This window comes from Bufo bufo, chromosome 1 (genome assembly GCF_905171765.1).
Source record: "Bufo bufo chromosome 1, aBufBuf1.1, whole genome shotgun sequence".
Taxonomy (NCBI): domain Eukaryota; kingdom Metazoa; phylum Chordata; class Amphibia; order Anura; family Bufonidae; genus Bufo; species Bufo bufo.
Genome location: NC_053389.1, coordinates 120,087,333 through 120,110,010, shown reverse-complemented (window position 1 = coordinate 120,110,010; position 22,678 = coordinate 120,087,333). Strand labels below are relative to the sequence as shown.

Genomic DNA, 22,678 nt, shown 5'->3' with positions numbered 1-22,678 from the left:
CTTGCTGGAAAAAATCAGGGAACGTGCCAGCTTCAGTGCATAAAGAGGGAAACACATCATCATGTAGCAATTTCGCATATCCAGTGGCCTTGAGGTTTCCATTGATGAAGAATGGCCCGACTATCTTTGTACCCCATATACCACACCATACCATAAATTTTTTTGTTCCAACAGTCTTGGAGGGATCTATCCAATGTGGGTTAGTGTCAGACCAATAGCGGTGGTTTTGTTTATTAACTTCACCATTCACATAAAAGTTTGCCTCATCACTGAACAAAATCTTCTGCGCAAACTGAGGGTCCTGTTCCAATTTTTGTTTTGCCCATTCTGCAAATTCAGTGCACCTATCTGGGTCATCCTTGTTGAGATGCTGCAGTAGCTGGAGTTTGTAAGGGTGCCATTTGTGAGTAGCTAATATCTGCCGACGGGATGTTCGACTAATGCCACTCTCCAGTGACATGCGGCGAGTGCTTAGCTGTGGGCTCTTGCTGAATTAAGCTAGGACAGCCACTGATGTTTCTTCATTAGAGACAGATTTCATGCATCCACATTTTGGCAAATCCAACACTGAACCAGTTTCACAAAAGTTAGCAAGCAGTTTGCTAACTGTAGCATGGGAGATGGGTGGTCTCGTAGGGTGTCTTGCATTGAAATCTGCTGCAATGACCCAGTTACTGCGTTCACCAGACATCAACACAATTTCTATCTGCTCCTCACGTGTTAACCTCGGCGACATGTCAATGGCTGTAAACAAAGAGAAACTTGTAAATAATTAATGAAAGAATAAAGTTACGTTAAAACCAAGCACACCATTGTTTTTTGGTGAAATTCCCAATAAGTTTGATGTGTCACATGACTCTCTTCCTATTGAAAAAACAAAAGTTGGATTCAAAATGGCTGACTTCAAAATGGCCGCCATGGTCACCACCCATCTTGAAAAGTTTCCCCCCTCACATATACTAATGTGCTACAAACAGGAAGTTAATATCACCAACCATTCCCATTTTATTAAGGTGTATCCATATAAATGGCCCACCCTGTACTTATAATATACTTTGTAACATAGAAAGTATATTATAGTGCATTTGTATTGTGCAGCAGTTGTGTGCGGTTCTGCTGCGATACTGCAGCTACACAGAGTGCCAAATGCTATTGGAACAAATAATTTATTCTGGTGTGATATACCAGTTGCCCCCCAAAAAACTGATTTAAGCAGGGGTGTTATATACCAATTATATACTTTCTATATACAGTAGTGAACTTGGGTAGTGCAGCATTTGTTTGCAGTTTAGCTGCGTTAGCTGAGCTACAGATAGTGACAAATGACATTGGAACAAATAATTTCTACTGGTGTGATATACCCATTGCCCCCCCCCCCCCCCCAAAAAAAAAAGTGAAAAAAAAGTGAGCTACAGTAAAATTGTTATTCAATGAATGCATAATGTACCTCGAGCCACATAATCACAATTTCTTTTATGTCCGGTGAAAGCCAAATTTTTAAGGCCAGTACTTAATAAAAAATTTCTAGGCTCCAACAAGGCACTTTTCAGAGATTTTTTTTTAGGATGCATAAAAATGTCCCCTGATTAAGATACATATTTTTTGTTGGAATTTTTGTCATTGATCCCCCTCTAGTATGTCACTGTCCCTGTTGTGGGACTATTTGTACACTTCTACTAGATATTTGGTGGCTGCAAATATGAGCTGAAGGTTTTTCAGGGTCACTTGCCATTATAGTGAATGGGGCCCACCGCAAACTTGTGGTTCGCGAACATTTGATCGCGTTTGCGCGATTGCGAACCATCACGGCCGATGTTCGTCCATCAATAGTCAGCATAGAGATGGTATCGAAAGCCAAATCTACTGATAGTCTAGTACTGAGCCCTGAGGAACGCCGACATCAAGAGGAAGAGGAGAAGAAGAAGAGCCAGCAAATGATACACTAAAGGAGCGGCCAGAGAGATAGGAAGAGAACCAAGAGAGCAGTGTCCTTAAGGCCAATTGAGTGGAGCATGGTGAGGAGGAGTTTATGGTCTATGGTATCAAACGGTGAAGAGAGATCCAGCAGAATCAGTAGAGAATAGTCACCATTTCTTTTTGCTGTTAGGAGATTAGTAACATAGTAACATAGTACATAAGGCCGAAAAAAGACATTTGTCCATCCAGTTCGGCCTGTTATCCTGCAAGTTGATCCAGAGGAAGGCAAAAAAACCCTGTGAGGTAGAAGCCAATTTTCCTCACTTTAGGGGAGAGAGATTGTTGGACACTTTAGTAAGAGCAGTTTCTGTAGAGTGAAGAGGGCGAAAGGCAGATTGTAAGGGGTCAAGAAGAGAGTTTGCAGAGAGATAGCTTATTAAGCCAGAGTAGACAAGACGTTCAAGGAGTTTAGAGATGAAGAGAAGGTTAGAAACAGGTTGGTAGTTAGCAGCACAGGTCGGGTCAAGAGATAGTTTCTTTAGTAGTGGGGTTATAATAGAGTGTTTGAAAGAGGAGGTAAAGATACCAATAGAGAGAGAGAGAGAGAGGTTAAAAATTGTAGTTAGGTGAGTGATGACAGCCGGGGAGAGGGACTGGAGGAGGTGTGATGGAATAGTATCACTGCTACAGGTTGTGGGTGGAGAAGAAGAGAGAAACCTGGAGACTTCTTCCTCTGTCATAGGGTCAAAAGAGGAGAGAGAGCATGTAGAGGAATTGGAGGGAGGAGGATTGAAACTATTTGGGGACTGGGAGATTATTTCCTGCCGGATACTGCCAATCTTGTCTCTGAAGAAAGTGCCATGCCATCAGCGCAGAGGTCAGTGACAGGTTCCGGAACTTTAGGGCTTAGAAGGGAATGAAAAGTGTCAAAGAGTCGTTTTGGGTTATTTGAAAGTGAGGAGATGCCGGATAACCCTCTTGCCCAACGGCTGACCGCTGGCTTGTTGGAACTGAAAACTACTTCCATATAAACTGGTGGACTCGGGGGCCTTTAGAAAATTTGTGTCATTTGGCACACCGCAATGGAAGGTCCCCGTAAGGAAATATTTATCCCAGATGGGCATCCCAGAGCTATATGGCCGCGTTCAGTAGCAAGTGAATATATCTCTGGCACAAAGTGTCGGTGAGAAGATACATCTGACCACAGACAAGTGGTCTAACAAACACAGGCAGGGAAGGTACATATCTTTCACTGCCCACTGGGTGAACCTTCTGACGACCGTCAAGCATGTAACCCGTGGCTCCCATGTGGATTTGGTGTTACCGCCACGGATTGCATGCAGGCCTGTCTCTTCTTCTCCTCCTCCTACTCCATCCTCCATCTCTTCCTCGGCTGACTCCTCCTTTTCCACTACTACCGCCTCTTCCGCTGCGCCCCCCAAGCTCCCCAGAACCTATTCGATGTTGCAGTTGAGACGTTGCCATGCTGTGCTGCGGCTGTTGTGCCTGGAAGCCAAGAGGCACACCAGTCTTGCACTGCTTTCAGCTTTGCGGTCACAGGCCGATCAGTGGCTTACCCCACTCAATTTGACAGTTGGTAAAGTGGTGTGCGACAATGGTGCCAGTCTGCTGAGCGAGCTGAAACAGGGCAAAATGACACATGTGCCGTGCATGGCACACGTCCTGAACTTAGTCGTGCAGCGATTCATTGCCAAATACCTCGGTGTCCAGGACGTCTTTCGGCAGGCCAGGAAAATCTCTGGCCATTTTAGAAGATATTACACAGCTATGGCTTGCCTTGCTGATGTTCAGCGGCAACACCACCTGCCCGTCAGACGTCTAATTTGTGACTGCCCGATGCGCTTGAACTCCACCTTGTATATGCTTGATAGGGTGCTCCATCAGCAACGTGCCGTTAACGACTACCTGTACGAACTCTACAGCAGGACAGGTTCTGGGGAGCTTGGTTTCTTTTCACCACGCCAGTGGCTGCTCATGCGCGACGCATGGAGACTTCTGCGGCCATTTAATGAGATCACCAAAATGGTCAGTCTCAACCAGAGCGCCATTAGTGACATCGTACCTTAAGCCTTCTTTGTGGAGCATGCATTGCGTTGTATCATTGACCAAGCCGTCGAGGAGCAGGAGCTGGAAGATGAGGAAGTCGCAATGCTGAATTAATTCCCAGGCGGCAGGGGGGGCTACTCCATCTGAGACAAGTCATCAGGAGTCTGAAGAGGAGTCAGAGCAGGATGATGGCTGGCGGGAGGAGAAGCAAGAACAGCAGGCTTTGAGGGGAACTTTAAACTTTTCGGGGATCCCTGGCGTTGTCCGTGGCTGGGGGTGAGGAGACCGAGGACGACATTCTCCTGGGCGATGAGCAGGAGCCAGGGCGCTCCACCGCTTCCAATTTAGTGCAAATGGGGGCCTTCATGCTCCAGTGTTTGAAGAGGGACACCCGTATAAAAAGCATAAAGGTCAAGGACCAGTACTGGGTGGCAATGGGAAGCATTTCCAGGCCTTGCTGCGAGAGATGCTATATTTTGCTGTTGCGGGTGCTGGCAGACGGATTTTGACCCACAGCGAATCAGGTGTGAGTACCAATCCTACCGCGCCTGCAAGAAGAGGGCGTTTTGAAGATGTGTTGGTCACTTCGGATATGAGATCATTCTTGCAGCCAACCTATCGACAGCCGCCCTCCGAATCCAGCCTCAGGGAACGCCTATACCGACAGGTGTCCGACTACATCGGGTTAACGGCCGATGTGGATGCTCTGAGAAGCGAGGAACCCCTGGACCACTGGGTGTGCAGGCTTGACCTGTGGCCAGAGCTGGCACAATTTGCCATGCAACTCTTGGCTTGCCCCTCATCAAGTGTCCTGTCCGAAAGGACATTCAGAGCAGCAGGGGGGATTGTAACCGATAAGCTCACGAGCCTAGCTCACGACAGTGTGGGCTACCTCACATTTCTAAAAATAAAAGAGGCATGGATCTCGTAGGAATTCAACACCTGTGACGACAATGTGTAATTGAATTTCCTCATGCCAGTGCACACATATCCGGCACCACCCAAAACAAAGAATGGTCCTTGTCTTATGTATATACAGCGGCATAAACGGCCTTTTCTGTCAGATGAATGCCTCATTTTTGGGGCCTCTACTCCAGTGGCCTACAGTTACATTTTTATCCAGTGACTGTCTAATGTACCTCCAGCCACATAATCACAAGTTCATTTCTATCAGGTTAATGCCTAATTTTTGGGGCCTGTACTGGCCTACAGTAAAAATTTTAGCCAGTGACCGCCTAATGTACCTCCAACCACATAATCACAAGTTTTTTTCTGTCAGGTGAATGCCTAATTTTTGGGGCCTGTACTGGTCTATAGTAAAAATTTTATCCAGTGACTGCCTAATGTACCTCCAGCCACATAATCAAAAGTTTTATTCTGTCAGATGAATGCCGAATTTTTGGGGCCTGTACTGAACTACAGTAAAATTTTATCCGGTGACCGCCTTATGTACCTCCAGCCACAAAATCACAAGTTCTTTTCTGTCAGGTGAATGACAAATTGTTGGGGCCTGTACTCCAGTGGCCTACAGTAAAATTTATATCCAGTGACCGCCTAATGTACCTCCAGCCACTTAATCACAAATCCTTTTCTGTCAGGTGAATGCCTAATTTTTGAAGCCTGTACTGGCCTACAGTAAAATTTTATCCGGTGACCGCCTTATGTACCTCCAGCCACATAACCACTAGTTCTTTTCTGTCAGATGAATGCCAAATTTTTGGGGCCTGTACTGGCCTACAGTAACATTTTTATTCAGTGACCGCCTAATGTACCTCCAGCCACATAATCACAAGTTTTTTTCTTTCAAGTGAATGCCTAATTCTTGAGGCCTGTACTGGTCTATAGTAAAAATTTTATCCAGTGACTGCCTAATGTACCTCCAGCCACATAATCACAAGTTTTTTTCTGTCAGGTGAATGCCTAATTTTTGGGGCCTGTACTGGCCTACAGTAAAAGTTTTACCGGTGACCGCCTAATGTACCTCCAGCCACATAATCACAAGTTCTTTTATGTCAGGTGAATGCCTAATTTTTGGGGCCTGTACTGACCTACAGAAATTCTTTTTAGCAAGTGACCGCATAATGTACCTCAAACCACATAATCACAAGTTCTTTTCAGCCAGGTGAATGCCTAATATTTGGGACCTGTACTCCAGTGGCCTACAGTAAAATTATATCCAGTGACCGCCTAATGTACCTCCAGCCACATAATCACAAGTTCTTTTCTGTCAGGTGAATGCCTTATTTTTAGGGCCTGTACGGGCCTACAGTAAAACTTTATCCGGTGACAGCCTAATGTACCTCCAGCCACAAAATCACAAGTTTTTTTATGTCAGGTGAATGCCTAATTTTGGGGGCCTGTACTGGCCTACAGTAAAATTTTTAGCCAGTGACCGCCTAATGCACCTCCAGCCACATAATCACAAGTTCTATTCTGTCAGGTAAATGCCTAATTTTTGGGGCCTGTACTGGTCTATAGTACAATTTTTATCCAGTGACTGCCTAATGTACCTCCAGCCACATAATCACAAGTTCTTTTATGTCAGGTGAATGCTTAATTTTTGGTGCCTGTACTGACTTACAGAATTTTTTTTTAAGGAAGTGACCGCCTAATGTACCCCAAACACATAATCACAAGTTCTTTTCTGTCAGATGAATGCCTAATTTTTGGGGGGCCTGTACTCCAGTGGCCTACAGTAAAATTTATATCCAGTGACTGCCTAATGTACCTCCAGCTACATAATCACAAGTTCTTTTCTGTCAGGTGAATGCCTAATTTTTGGGGCCTGTACTGGGCTACAGAATTTATTTTTAGCAAGTGACTGCCTAATGTACCTCCAACCACATAATCACAAGTTCTTTTCTGTCAGGTGAATGCCTAATTTTTGGGGCCTTTACTGAAGACAGTAACATTTTTAGCCAGTGAACGCCTAATGTACCTCCAGCCACATAATCACAAGTTCTTTTCTGTCAGGTGAATGCCTAATTTTTGGGGCCTGTACTGGGCTACAGTAAAATTTTATCCGGTGACAGCCTAATGTACCGCCAGCCACATAATCACAAGTTCTTTTATGTCAGGTGAAGGCCTAATTTTGGGGGCCTGTACTGACCTACAGAATCTTTTTTTAGCAAGTGACTGCCTAATGTACCTCCAGCCACATAATCACAAGTTCTTTTCTGTCAGGTGAATGCCTAATTTTTGGGGCCTTTACTGGAGACAGTAACATTTTTAGCCAGTGAACGCCTAATGTACCTCCAGCCACATAATCACAAGTTTTTTCTGTCAGGTAAATGCCGAATTTTTGGAGCCTGTACTGGCCTACAGTGAAAGTTTTATCCAGTGACCGCCTAATGTACCTCCAGCCACATAATCACAAGTTCTTTTATGTCAGGTGAAGGCCTAATTTTTGGGGCCTGTACTGACCTACAGAATTTTTTTTAGCAAGTGACTGCCTAATGTACCTACAGCCAGATAATCACAAGTTCTTTTCTGTCAGGTGAATGCCTAATTTTTGGACCTGTACTGGCCTACAGTAAAATTTTATCCAGTGACAGCCTAATGTACCTCCAGCCACATAATCACAAGTTTTTTTCTGTCAGGTGAATGCCTAATTTTTGGGGCCTGTACTCCAGTGGCCTACAGTAAAATTATTATCCAGTTACCGCCTAATGTACCTCCAGCCACATAATCACAAGTTCTTTTCTGTCAAGTTAATGCCTAATTTTTAGGGCCTGTACTGGCCTACAGTAAAATTTTTAGCCAATGACCGCCTAATGCACCTCCAGCCACATAATCACAAGTTATTTTCTGTCAGGTAAATGCCTAATTTTTGGGGCCTGTACTGACCTACAGTAAAATTTTTAGCCAATGACCGCCTAATGCACCTCCAGCCACATAATCACAAGTTCTTTTCTGTCAGGTAAATGCCTAATTTTTGGGGCCTGTACTGACCTACAGTACAGTAAAATTGTTATCCAGTGACCGCCTAATGTACCTCCAGCCACATAATCACAAGTTCTTTTCTGTCAGGTAAATGCCTAATTTTTGGGGCCTGTACTGACCTACAGTACAGTAAAATTGTTATCCAGTGACCGCCTAATGTACCTCCAGCCACATAATCACAAGTTCTTTTCTGTCAGGTGAATGCCTAATTTTTGGAGCCTGTATTGGCCTACAATAAAATTTTTAGCCAATGACCGCCTAATGCACCTCCAGCCACATAATCACAAGTTCTTTTCTGTCAGGTAAATGCCAAATTTTTGGGACCTGTACTGACCTACAGTAAAAAATTTATCCAGTGACCGCCTAATGTACCTCCAGCCACATAATCACAAGTTCTTTTCAGTCAGATGAATGCCTAATTTTTGGGGCCTATACTGGCCTACAGTAAAAAAAAAAAATCTGCCTGTACTCCAGTGGCCCGCACAAACGCATGGTTCGTGAACATTTGATCGCCAACGCGCGTTCACAAACCATCCCGGCCGATGTTCGTCCATCACTATCAAGCACTGGTGGGTGGAAATCCTGGCTGATCCACACCTGATTCATCTTGACAAAGGTTTGTCTCTCCACATTTTGGGTGGACAGGCGAATTCTCCTTGGGGTAACTATGGCCCCGCCGCACTAAACACCTGCTCTGATGCCACACTACTCGTGTTGATCGCGAATATTCTAATCGTAAATTTTTTTGCACGAATATCGGCACTTTGAGAATTCGCAAAGATCTAGAATATAGTGCTATATCTTCGTAATCGCAAATATTCTAGATTTTTCTTTCATCAGTACCCTCACTGCTTCTTGCTTTTGGGCCAATGAAATGGCTGCAATATCTTTGTCTGAGCTTAGCAACATCCCTAGCAACCAATAGGAAAGTTGCCAACCCTTTACTTTATCGGAAACTCCCCAGCAGCCATTTTCTGCTGCTTTTGTCAATGCAGTGAGAGCAGTGTCAATGCTGTGCTCTTTCCTTTGCCGAGTCATCTGGATCCTTATTCAATTACATTAGATAGTTAGTTATCTCATATATATAATGCAGATAGTTAGTGGGAGATAGTCAGTGTAGGTTAAATAGTGATATAGTGTAGCTGATAGGTTCCAGTGCAGGGTGTTAGGTAGTGTGATAGGAATTACTGTGCTGTTATAGGGATTAGTGTCTAGCAGCTTGAAAAATTTAGCAAAAGTGAGCCACACCTCTATTGCGCGCGCATATTACATTGTCAATTTTAGCAATCAAGAAAATATTGACTGGAGATCACGAATTTCTAGAATTTGCAAATTTATGGTGAATATTAGGCCAAAAATTCACAAAATGTTGCAAAAACAAATATTGCCTATGCTGCTCATCACTACACACTACTTGCCGGGCAGCCCAACTTTTCCAGGGCAAGCTTGGCCAGTTGCGGCCACAAATCCAGTTTGGCTGCCCAGTGGTCCAGCGAATCTTTAATGTGTGATGGCAGGGTGCTGTCCAAGTATGCCACCACCTGCTGGTTCAGGTTTTGCTCCAGGTCTAGCTGCTTCTGCTGGTGAGCAGTTTCTTCACTAGAAAGCTGCTCATCATTGACTCTAGACTCAAGCTGCTGCTGATGGAGTTGGTATTGCTCTTACCCCACCACAGCAGCCGTGGCAGCCATTACGAGAGTGCAGCGGGCCCCCCCGGTGATACCTGCGAGAAGATGGACGATGGCAAAGATAGGCAAAGACTACATAGGATGGTTCTATAGTAGTTCAGTTTTTCCTCCCTCTTAGCGGGGGTAAAAAAGGCCCCCATTTTGGACCGGTAGCGAGGGTCTAACAAGGTGGAGAGCCTGAAGTTATCCGTCTGCTGAATGGTGACAATTCGGCTGTCACTACCCAAGCAAGTGAGCATGCATTGTGCCATTTGCGCAAGTGACTCGGAGGGACTCCCTGCCTCCATCTCCACTGCATACTGCCACAGTGTGCCTGGGTCATCTGCCTCGTCTTACTCATCTACCTCTTGCTCCTCCAGTTGCTCCTGCTCCTCCTGTCACCTTTGTAGAAAAACCACCAATTTTGCTACACATTGCTTGTGCTCCAGTGTCCTCCTCTTCCAGTTCAGTCCCCAAAGGGCTCATGTAGCCATGAGATGTAGGCGCCACGTCTCCAGTCCCCAGACCAGCCAGATTTACCAGCATCTGTTCCAGGATTTGAAAAGGCCTGAGCAAACGGCAGGTGTCATGCATGAGCTGCCACTGGCTGACATCGAAGTTACACAGGGGAACACTCCTGTCCGCTTGGATCATCAAGAAATCGTTTATGGGATTTCTCTGTTCGTATAGTCAGTGCAACATATGGAGAGTGAAATTCCAACGGGTGGAAATGTCGCATATCAGCCTATGTTGGGGGATGCCGTTTTGCCGCTGCAGCTCAAGGAAGGTGAGCTTTGCAGTGTACGAGTGGCTGAAGTGCATGCAAAGTTTCCTGGCCATGTTTAGGATGTCTTGCAGATGGGTGGAAGACTTCAGGAACCGCTTGAATACCAGATTGAACATGTGTGCCATGCAGGGCACATGGCAAAGCCCTCCTTGCTGACACAATATTCTTCCCGTTGTCGGTCACCATGGTTCCGATTTTGAGTTGTCGCGGATAAAGCCAGGCAAACGAGGTGTAGAAAAGCATGACACCACCGTGCCCTGCACATGTGGTATGCTGGGGGAGCACTGAGAATTGTCCCTGCAGTGGAAGCTGAGGACACGGTGGAGGATGAGGAGGCAGAGGCGGACATTGTGGCAGGACCAATGGCGTGAGAACGTGGAGGCGAAAGCAGCATCACCTGGCCAAGTTGCTGGTTTGGCTGGGAAGGAACAACATTTACCCAGTGGGCCGTAAAGGACATATATTGTCCTTGACAGTAGTTACTCTGATGCGACCTGTGCCAGAAACATTTAGGCCTCTGTCTCTCCCCTGTGCAGGGCCTGTCACTTCTCTGTCTGGCATACTGTTAGATCAAATAAATAAATAAAAAGGAAATTAATACACGCCTAAAAAGTCAGTAATTAGCCCCTTTTCCCCCCCACTAATACACCCCAAAAAAGGCTTTAGAATATACAACTGCACCACTGAACAGCAAATAAACCCTTATTTTTTTGCAGTAATAAACCCCAGAAAAGGCTTTACAACATATAACTTGCAGTGCTGAACGGCTAAGAAGCCCTTTTTTCCCACTAATGTGCCCCAAAAAAGGCTTTAGAACATACAAATGCACAGCTGAAAAGCAAATAAGCCCTTTTTTCCACTAATACACCCCAAAAAAGCTTTAGAACATATAATTGCACCGCTGAATGGCAAATAACGCCTTATTTTATTTCCACTTATACACTCCAAAAAAGGCTTTAGAACATTTAACACAACCACACAAGGGCTAATAAGACATAGAAATATTTCCTAGTAATGAATGGCGAATATATTTTTCCTTTTGCACTAATACACACCACAAAAGGCTTTAGAATAAATAACTGCACCGCTGAACAGTAAATATATTTTTCTTTTTTCCACTTATACACTCCACAAAAGGCTTTAGAACATATAACTGCACTGCTGAACTTCAAATATATATTTCTTTTGCTACTAATTCACGACAAAAAGGGCTTTAGAAGACATAACTGCACTGCTGAACGGGAAATAAACTTAATTTTTTTTCACACTTTACCACACAATGGCTAATAAGCCCTTTTTTCCCTTTAATAATAGCCAAAAAAATGCTTTAGAACATATTACTGCACTGCACAAGGGCAAATAAGACGTATAAATATTTCCTTGTAATAAACCCTTTAATTGCTGTATCACACAGCACTTGCACCCCAATAACAAAAAAGGTTTGCTGGAATTACAGAGGTATCATCTATTGCAAACCTGAAAGCAGCAGTATAATGGCAATTTGGATCCCCAGTCAGTGCTGCAAGGTGTAATAGGATTGTTCCTATTACCCAGGCTGTACGATTCCCTATTGGACCCTGTTCTGCTTCAATACTGTGGAATAATTCCTCCCTATCCTTTCCCTGATCTTCTATTAAGGAAAATAAAAGTTTTCAATTCTTTCCTAGTACTTTCCCTAGCACCTGCTGACATCTCTCTGTGCACTAAGTACACTGGAAATTGGCTGAATCCAAGATGGCTGAGGCTATTTATAGGGCTGTGACATCATAGGGCTGGCTGGCTGGCTGCTGATTGGCTGCATGCATGACATTGTGGGTGATCTCTCGTTTCCAGAGTTCTTTGCTCCATGTCCTAACATGTGCAGCAGCCATTTTAGGAAAAAATGCGATTCATTACCACGAAGCGTCGGATTCTGTGCAAATCAAATTTTTCCTGAAATTCGGATCGAATTCCACTTCGTCAACTTCGATTCGCTCATCTCTAGTTATTTCATTAAGGCTACATTCACATGACAGTGAAAAACAGCTGTGCGACAGCTCTTTTTTTTTTATGGCTGATGCACAACTGTTTTAAAAACAATGGAATGGTCCCGGGTTATAAGTATTGTACCCCAAGGTTCAGTGCTGGGTCCTCTATTATTTAATTTATATATGAATGATTATTAGCACCATTTCTATTTTTGTAGATTACACTAAGCTGTGTAGTACTGTGCAGTCTATGAAAGATGTCCATAAAATACAAAATGACTTGAACACTCTGAGTGATTGGTTATCAACTTGGCAAATGAGGTTCAATGTGGATAAATGTAAAGTTATGCATCTTGATAGTAATAATCTCTGTGCTTCATATGTCCTAGGGGATATAACACTGGGGGAGTCACTTGTAGAGAAGGATTTGGGTGTCCTTGTAGATCATATATTAAATTACAGCATACAATGACAATCAGCTGCTTCTAAGGCCACCAGGATATTGTCATGCATTAAACGAGGCATGGACTCGCGGGGCAAGGATGTAATACTACCACTTTACAAAGCGTTGGTGCAGCCTCATCTGGAATATGCAGTTCAGTTCTGGGCACCAGTACATAGAAAGGATGCACTGCAGCTGGAAAAAGTACAGAGGAGAGAGACTAAACTGATAAGGGGAATGGAGGGTCTTAGTTATGAAGAAAGATTTAAAGAATTACATTTATTTAGTCTTGAGAAGAGATGTCTAAGGGGGACATGATTAACCTTTACAAATATATAAATGGGCCATACAAAAAATACGGAGAAAAACTGTTCCATGTAAAATGCCCTCAAAAGACAAGGGGCCACTGCCTCCAACTGGAGAAAAAAAAGTTCAGTCTCTAGAAGCGTCAAAACTACTTTACTGTAAGAACTGTGAATCTGTGGAATAGACTTCCTCAGGACATGGTCACAGAAGGAACAGTGGACAGTTTTGACCCGTAGGATACCAGCGCCATACATGCACGGCACTGGTATCAGGGTCACAAATCCCAGCGCGGTACAGCTACGGCGCTCTAATCAGCTGCAGGGGTTCGGCAGTCACAGATAGCCGGACCCTTGCTGTATGCACCGGCATCGGTGAAAACACCAATGCGATGCATTAACCCTTGCACTGCGGCGGTCAGTGCTGACAGCGGCAGTGCGGTATCATGCCGGTGCGGGGTGGCCATCTGATCTCCACGCTGCTGTGACAGGGACCCGATGGCAGGGAAGTCAGCCCAATGCCTTTCTTAAGCATTGTGGCTGTGTTCCGTGAGAGCCTGTGAAGTCCAGCCCCCTGGATCTCACAGGCTGGAAGCTGGAAGTGTATTACAATGAGTAATACACTTACAGCCAATGCATTACAGAAGTATTGTAATGCCTTGTAAAGGGGATCAGACCCCCAAAAGTTGAAGTCCCAGAGTGGGACAAAAAAAAAGTTAAAAAATAAATAAAAATAAATTATTTTTACAAAAAAATTTCAAGTTTCAAGTAAAAAAAAAAAGCGGCCTTTTCCCAAAATACCAAAATAAGGTAAAAGAAATTGTAAAAAATAGGGAAAAAAAGAAAAGTAGACATATTAGATATCACCGCATCCGTATCGACCGGATCTATAAAAATATCACATGATCCACTCTGTCAGGTGAATGCCTAAAAAAATATATATAAACAGTGTCAAAAAAGCCATTTTCTGGTCACCTTGCCTCACAAAAAGTGTAATACCAAGTGATCAAAAAGTCTTATGTACCCCAAAATGGCACCAATGAAACCGTCATCTCATCCCGCAAAAAATGAGCCCCTATCTGAGATAATCGCCCAAAAAATAAAAGAAAAAATAGGGTCTGCAAAAATTGCAGACAGCACAACGTGTGCTGTCCGCATCAGTATGGCCAGAACGGAACGTAGCCCCTCCAAAAAAATGGAACATGTCCTATTCTTGTCTGTTTTAGGCATAGTTACAATGGATCCGCAAAAAAAATGGATGGCATATGGATGTTTGCGGACCACAAAACGCATATGGTTGTGTGCATGTAGCCTAAAACTTAAAGGGAACCTGGCACCTAAAAAACGCCTCCCAAACCACCAGCATTACCTTAAAGTAGCCAGCAGTATGTTCCTAAAGATCCTTTTCTTCCTCCGGCCAGATGCACCAAAATATTGAAAAACAAACTTTAATCCCCTGCACGTGCTATGTAACAGCAGAGTTTGAAGTCAAGGGGGCAATGGCCTCCTCGCTTCATGTCAAGATAACCACGCCCCCTTTCCCTGCCCGTTCGCTTTTGATTGACAGCCGATAGCTTTCGGCTGTTCAGCAAAGCCGTCCGAGTGTGAGTGTGCGGCAGACGTTCACGTGCGCGGCTGTCAATCAGATGTGAAGGGGCAGGGAAAGGGGCCGCGGTTATCCTGACTTGAATCGAGGAGGCCGCTGCCCCCTTGACTTCAAACTCTGCTGTTACATAGCGCGTGCAGGGGATCAAGGTTCATTTTTCAAGATTTTGGTGCATCTGGATGGAGGAAAAAAAGGATCTTTAGGAACATACTGCTGGCTACTTTAAGGTAATGCTAGTGGTTTGGGAGGCATTTTTTAGGTGACAGGTTCCCTTTAACAAAAATAAAAATGATAAACATATTAGGTATTGCAGCGTCCGTAACAACCTGTTCTATAAAAATATAACATTATATGCCTCCTCAAATGAATGCTGTAAATAAAAATTAAAAAAATAAACTATGCCAAAACAGCCATTTTATTTCACCTTGCCTCACAAAAAGTTTAATACCAAGCGATCAAGAAGTCTTATGTACCCCAAAATGGGGGTACATCCCACAAAAAATTTGCCCCCACACAAAACAATCACTTAAAAAATAAAAACCAAAGGCACCCATAAACTAATCCATAAAAATCTGCTCTGCAAAAGCCATATGGGGCTCCTCCCCTTCTGAGTATTGCATGTGCCCCCACAGCAGTTTACCACCACATATGTCGAGGAAATGGGTAACAAATTATGGGGTGCTTTTTCTCCTGTTACCGCTTTAAAAAAAAAAATTTTTGGGGCTAAACAAAACTTTTCATTTTTACAGCCAAGTGTTTCCAAATTCCATTAACCCCTTAGGGGGTCAAAGTGCTCAGTAACCCCCTTAATATATTCTTTAAGGGGTGTAGTTTACAAAATGGGGTCACTTTCTGAGGGTTTCCACTGTGGGGGTACATCCGGGTCTCTTCAAATACAAAATGGTGCCTAAAAACCATTCTAGTGAAATGTGCCTCCAAAATCCATATGGCGCTCCTTTCCTTCTGACCACTGCCACGTGCCCATAGAGCATACATATGGAGTATTTCTGTAAACTGCAAAATAAGAGTAATATATATTGACATTTATTTTGCTGTTAACCCTTGCTGTGTTGCAAGAAAATATTGATTAACATTAAAAAAAATCAAAAAAAGTGAAAATTTGAAATTTCACCTCCATTTTCTTTTTATTCTTGTGGAACACCTCAAGGGTTAACAAAGTTTGTAACATCGGTTTTGAATAATTTGATGGGTGTAGTTTCCAAAATGGGGTAAGTTATGGGTGGTTTTTTTATTACACAAGCCCCTCAAAATTACTTTATAACTGAATTGGTGCTTAAAAATTGGTTTGGGAAATTTTGTTGAAAATTTTAAAAATAGCTTCTAAACTTCGAAGGGTCCATTCACACGTCCGCAACGTGTTTTGCGGATCCACGGATCCGCAAAACACAGACAGCGGCAATGTGCGTTCCGCATTTTGCGGACCTCACATTGCCGGCACTAATAGAATATGCCTATTCTTGTCCGCAATTGCAAAATGTGGAACGAAATTGCGGACGTGTGAATGGACCAGAATGGCTTGGATAAGTAAAAGCGTTCCAAAGTGATTACCACATAAAGTGACATGTCAGATTGCATAAATCGGCCTGGGATTTAAGGTGAAAAGTGGCCCGGTACTGAAAGGGTTAAAAAGGGTTTAGATGAATTTTTAAAAGTAAACAACATTAATGATTATGAAAACGTGTAGAAATCTGAGTCTCGCATCCCCACCTATCCCTTGGTTGAACATAATGAACTTATGTCTTTTTTTCAACCGTATTAACTAAGTAACTATGTATGGGGTTATTCACACTACCAGGGATCAGTAAAGAACTTCTGATAATGGCTGTTTTTTTCTACTGTTGTGTGAATATAGCCTAAATCAGGTACAGTACCAGGTCCTGTTAATCAGACCTCAACAGAGGCAAGGCTAATCCAAAGTACGTTTCTGTATTGTTTTGTGGACGCTCGTGGATGGATTGTAGGTACTGCTAAAATGTCTCATAAATGGGCATTCAAATGTTTGTAGGCATACATATACTGTATAATAGATATTACTATAAGATGACTGCAACTTACTCCAAGAACTTCGGGTTCTCCGTGGTAAAATGTGACTATTGGTTTGGGAATGCTGACTTGGACATTATGGGACTGTCCGTCTTCCGATTCATTCACCTGATCATTTTGAGGCTTTGCTTGTGACAGAATAACAAAGCTTCCTTCATCTGTGGTAGGGGTAGACATAGCTCTGCAACAGAAAAACACAGTTCAGACATGTACATAAGATACATTCCACTCTTCTTCATCCTTCTTTGATAACTTTCCTGTGCTTGATCTTTTACTATATATCACAGTAGGTCATTCTTGATTTCTACACAGAATCCACTTAAAGCATACCAAAGTTTTAAAAAAAGGTTTCCGTAATGGCCGTGCTTCTTTGTACAATCATAACTGTGAAGGAACGGGTCTTCTTTGGGCTTCCCAATTGACACTTTCAACCATATTTTTCCCTGTTTCAGCTGCACAGCTAGATGCATGTCACTCAGAAGTAGGGGGTGTATCCCTTCTGTGAAATCTGCCAGCACTGTATTGCTGTGACGTTGCTTCCCTACTATGTTTGTTTTTGTTTTCGGAGCCAACAGAACAGATTAGAAAGGGGAATTCACACTTACAGACACCCAGGAGGCTCCTATAATCTTCAAAAGCAGTGTAGAAGCAGTTATTTTATCAGGCTCGGGATCTCAGCTAGCTCGCCCTTATTTCCTGTGAATCGTCTTCCGTGTCTCTGTTACTAGGGATGGATATTGCCTGACAACAGGCGTGGACTGCAAATTAGATGGAAGTGAGACCCCTAGTGGCCATGCTTTACAGCTTTTTTTCATATGGATGCAGGCATATTTTTTAAAGGAAGTTATTTAGAAATGTGTCATTTACCTTATTCTCTAATAAATGAAATGAAATAGTGTGAAAGTACAGTGATTCTGAGAGGCAATGCAATATTTCTCAACATGGCTTGTCAGATTTTTCACTAGGCTGAACATGGTGATGCCTGGACCAGGTTGTTTCACATGCAAACATTTGGAACTATTAACTCAATTTATCCTAAAATAATCAAAAAATGAATCAGATGTGTTGTTTAACCAGAGATTAGTGCATCCACAGAAAAGCCTGAGCATCATATGATTGCTTCTGTCATCACTGTCAGCTGTGCCTCACCAACGACTGGTGGATGACAGTTCTGTTCTACAAGACAAGTTTTACAAATACATTTTCAACAAGACAAGTTATACAAGGCATGACCTACAAGATAAATTCCTTACGACATTTTCTAAAGAATAAACACTTTCTACAGGACATCTTCTGCAGTACAGATTCTGGAAGACATGCTCTACAAGACAAGGCACCTTCTGTGAAAGACCCTCTAAAAGAAATCTTTTAGAAGACTTCTTATACAAGTTACATCTACAAGCATTTGTTTATAAAAACTGTGCAGTGTAGCATAAGTACTTTCATCCTCCTTTCTTAAGTTTATAGATGATCCCAAACTTTAGATTTTTTTCCACGTCTTTTTTTTTTTCCACACATCAAATCAAACACAAATATACAATAACTACATCTCACATGGTATAAACACAGGTCCTTAAATAATACCTTTTTGTGATATGACAGACCTTTTTTTTCTGTTAACGTCCTCTGCTTTGGTTATCTGGGAGTTGTTTACAGGAGTTGCATGCAAATCATTAGATTTTTGTATGAGGAGGAGCTTTCTGGGCGATGGGCCAGTTCAGCAGAACAAAACTGTAGGGAAATTCTGTAAAAGATATGCATGGAATCTTTTAGACCAGGGGTGAACATAGATAGCAGAATGCCCTGGTGCAAGAATCATACATGGGTGCCTTAATCTCCAACAGTTTATGCAGCTGAAAGTTTGCACATATGGTATGTCTACCCCGTTTTCAAAACCCCTAATTGTCCAAAAGGGTAAATATTAAAGGGACAGTATAAATGAAACTCCATGGGTAGGCAGGACTGTTGGACTGGAAGTGATGGGGAATCATTTGTGGTTATGAGACTGCTGAAGTCACTCACTGCATGCAACATGCTGTTCTTGCACACATGTCTACTCAGGTCATTACCAAAAACACAACTAAATACATAGATGGCGGTTATACGAGAAAGGATTTTTTAGACATAATTGTAACTCCCATTAATCAATACAATAATCCTTGTTAAGTCCAATAGGTTGCAAGGTGTTCAGATGACGGATCCAAGCCATCTCTCTCTCCTGTAACTGCATCTCACAGTTACCACCTCGTCTCAAGAGGGGTGTGGCGAAACCAACCTCGCCACTGGGTTTCGGAGGGGCCTGGCTACCAGCCTCTTGCCTCAGGATTATGGCCCATACTAACTTTAAAGGAGCAGACAGACCGGCCGCACAGCTTAAATCTGTCTTTGCAATTGTATTTTGTTATGTGAGGGTACCCAGATAGCTAATTTTATTGTATTTGTGTATTCTGAGTGCCATTCACCTAATGATATGCACTCTGACTTGAGCTATCTGGGAATATGTTAAATGTCTGTTTGCTGTGGGGGTGTGACATTGTGTGTTTGGGTGGTGATTCCTGTCCTGTTGTATCCACATGTGTATTGGCGATTTCCCTTTGTCCTGAGAGAAAATTGAATTAATCCTCGGGTGTCTCCGGGCAGAGAAGAGGAAACCATGATGCATTGTGGGGATGTATTGTGTCTGTGTATTCTGAATTGCTGCATATCTGTCCTGTATCACAGTCTTCACTCTGGTCCCCTAGGGGCGTGTCCACCAGATGGGGACCTGCATAAATACGGGCGGGTAGCCCTCAATAAAGTGTTCCTGTTTTACCCTTTATCATGTTGAGGCTGATGTTTGGGCAACTGATCGACGCTGGGGATTGCTATACGCTGGGAGATTTGCTATACTCCCCTGGCTATAACTACTAGCTCTTTTAAGAGCTGTTCCTGCTCTCTGGTTTTAGGAGAGGTTCACCCACTGGAGCCTGGAGCCTTGTCGTAGGTCCAGGGTGGGTAGGAGACGGTGAGACCTCAACCAAGCTTCGGCGGTTCGTGGGGTCTGCAGTGCGTACGGTGTCAAGTGGAGTGCTTGGAGTCCTCGGAAAGCACTAGGAGCTTCTATCAACAGAGGTACCCGGTCGGGGTGCTAGGCGTTCCATTACATTTGGTGGCAAGCAGTGGGATGGCGTCCTAGTGTGAGGAGAAGCAGCTCGGAGACACCGTTCGTGGATTTACTAAATTGAGGGCAACGCTAGTATCCGTACAGCGCCCCTGGCTACAGCAGGATGGAATCGGCTAGTCTTCGGACAGCGTTCTATGATGAGGAGGAGGAGGCAGCCGCAGACTACAGGGATGCAGACAGAAACGAAGTCTGGTATGATGCCCTGGAAAATGCCCAGCGGCGGCGAGGTGAGAGTCTCCCTAGTTATGAGCAGCGGCTACAGAAGCGTGTGGCGATGCGGATGGGTCTCTTGGGAGAGCAGCCCCTGGATGACTGGGTAACAGAGCTCCAGAACCTGGTATGTAAGGAGCTTTGGCTAGAGGACGCTTACCAGGCCCTAAGGTGGCATGTCATTCAACATTCCCCCTGGATGGCTGAGCACGACAGACCCGAGGGTGAGGAGTTTGATGGACCGGGGTTACTATGGGATGCCTTGGAGGAGGACATTGATCTTGGCAGCACGGAGAAGTCTAGGTTTTCGGATATCTACGACTACCGGATGGGCATGCATGTTTATGCTGACGGAAGGGAGGTGAGCAAAGACATGACCCACCTGGTAACAAGGGAGTGGGAGCTGGAGCAGACCTACCAACACCTGCTCAGCTCCATTAATCCCCAACCTACTCGACATGCAGAGCCAGATCTGCCCCACTACAACTGGGAAGACTTGCCGGCGATACCCCCTGCTTCCCTACCAACTCCCAAAGTAGGGAACTTCATGGACTGGTTCTGGGAAGACCTCCTGATGGCAGGTGGAGATGGGACCGAGGTCTCTCCACCGGCCCTACAGAGATGCTGGACGGCCGGTTCAGATCCCCCACCAACCCTGCAGGAATGCCAGGAGGAGGAGGTAAGCGATTCCTCCTCTCCACAGCCGATCTGCAACAAGGTCCTGGGGATAGGATTCCCTGACCACATCCCAGTAGAAGAGCTGGCATCTGGGCAGAGCACAGTCAGCCTCTGCCCTCCCCTATCCTCTCCTCCAGAGCCAGACATCCCACAGGCTACCCCAGCGGAAGAGCTGACATCTGGGCAGAGCGCAGTTGGCCTCTGCCCTCCCCTATCCTCTTATCCAGAGCCTGACTCCCCACAGGCTACCCCAGCAGAAGAGCTGGCATCTGGGCAGAGCGCAGTCAGCCTCTGCCCTCCCATATCCTCTTCTCCCGAGTCGGACATCCCACAGGCTACCCCAGCGAAAATGCTGGCATCTGGGCAGAGCGCAGTTGGCTTCTGCCCTCCTCTATCCTCTTATCCAGAGCCTGACTCCCCACAGGCTACCCCAGCAGAAGAGCTGGCATCTGGGCAGAGCGCAGTCAGCCTCTGCCCTCCTCTATCCTCTTATCCAGAGCCTGACTCCCCACAGGCTAACCCAGCAGAAGAGCTGGCATCTGGGCAGCTCTGCCCTCCCCTATCCTCTTCTCCAGAGCCGGACATCCCACAGGCTACCCCAGAGGAAGAGCTGGCATCTGGGCAGAGCGCAATTGGCCTCTGCCCTCCTCTATCCTCTTCTCCAGAGGCTGACTTTCCACAGGCTACCCCAGCGGAAGCGCTGGCATCTGGGCAGAGCGCAGTCGGCCTCTGCCCTCCCCTATCCTCTTCTCCAGAGCCGGACTTCCCACAGGCTACCCCAGCGGAAGAGCTGTCATCGGGGCAGAGCGCAGTCGCCCTCTGCCCACTAAGTACCTACAGCTCCAAGCTAGAGAGCAACAAGGAAGCAAGGAGTAGCAGATGCCCCCTCAACAGCTGGGGATATACAGAACAGAGCCAGGCCCCAAAATTCAACAGATCCAGTATTGGGTTGTGGGTGGACTGCCAGACTAACTCAGATACCGACCGGCATGAGGTCAGGTATCTGGTTAGTCTTCCCTGGGAGGGGGAGATATGTGGCAAAACCAACCTCGCCACTGGGTTTCGGAGGGGCCTGGCTACCAGCCTCTTGCCTCAGGATTATGGCCCATACTAACTTTAAAGGAGCAGACAGACTGGCCGCACAGCTTAAATCTGTCTTTGCAATTGTATTTTGTTATGTGACGGTACCCAGATAGCTAATTTTATTGTATTTGTGTATTCTGAGTGCCATTCACCTAATGATATGCACTCAGACTTGAGCTATCTGGGAATATGTTAAATGTCTGTTTGCTGTGGGGGTGTGACATTGTGTGTTTGGGTGGTGATTCCTGTCCTGTTGTATCCACATGTGTATTGGCGATTTCCCTTTGTCCTGAGAGATAATTGAATTACTCCTCGGGTGTCTCCGGGCAGAGAGGAGGAAACCATGATGCATTGTGGGGATGTATTGTGTCTGTGTATTCTGAATTGCTGCATATCTGTCCTGTGTCACAGTCTTCATTCTGGTCCCCTAGGGGCGTGTCCACCAAATGGGGACCTGCATAAATACGGGCGGGTAGCCCTCAATAAAGTGTTCCTGTTTTACCCTTTATCATGTTGAGGCTGATGTTTGGGTAACTGATCGACGCTGGGGATTGCTATACGCTGGGAGATTTGCTATACTCCCCTGGCTATAACTACTAGCTCTTTTAAGAGCTGTTCCTGCTCTCTGGTTTTAGGAGAGGTTCACCCACTGGAGCCTGGAGCCTTGTCGTAGGTCCAGGGTGGGTAGGAGACGGTGAGACCTCAACCAAGCTTCGGTGGTTCGTGGGGTCTGCAGTGCGTACAGTGTCAAGTGGAGTGCTTGGAGTCCTCGGAAAGCACTAG

The 22,678-nt window shown here is 44.8% G+C and overlaps 1 protein-coding gene across 5 annotated transcripts in view; it reads right to left on the bottom strand.

The window, feature by feature from the left end:
- The window catches only part of LOC120998226 (membrane-spanning 4-domains subfamily A member 4A-like), an 82,795-nt gene extending 64,371 nt beyond the window's left edge, over positions 1 to 18,424 (bottom strand). For 2 of the 5 annotated variants that reach the window (XM_040428810.1, XM_040428845.1), the window contains exons 1-2: positions 18,346 to 18,420; positions 16,774 to 16,942 (exon numbers count right to left, since the gene is read on the bottom strand). In XM_040428810.1, the coding sequence (XP_040284744.1) occupies positions 16,774 to 16,938 (165 nt within the window). In that variant the 5' untranslated portion in view covers positions 16,939 to 16,942; positions 18,346 to 18,420. Of the gene's footprint in view, positions 1 to 16,773; positions 16,943 to 17,366; positions 17,520 to 18,345 lie in introns of all 5 variants that reach the window. The other 3 variants (XM_040428828.1, XM_040428819.1, XM_040428835.1) reach the window with 3 other exon arrangements.
- Positions 18,425 to 22,678: the final 4,254 nt, after the last annotated feature.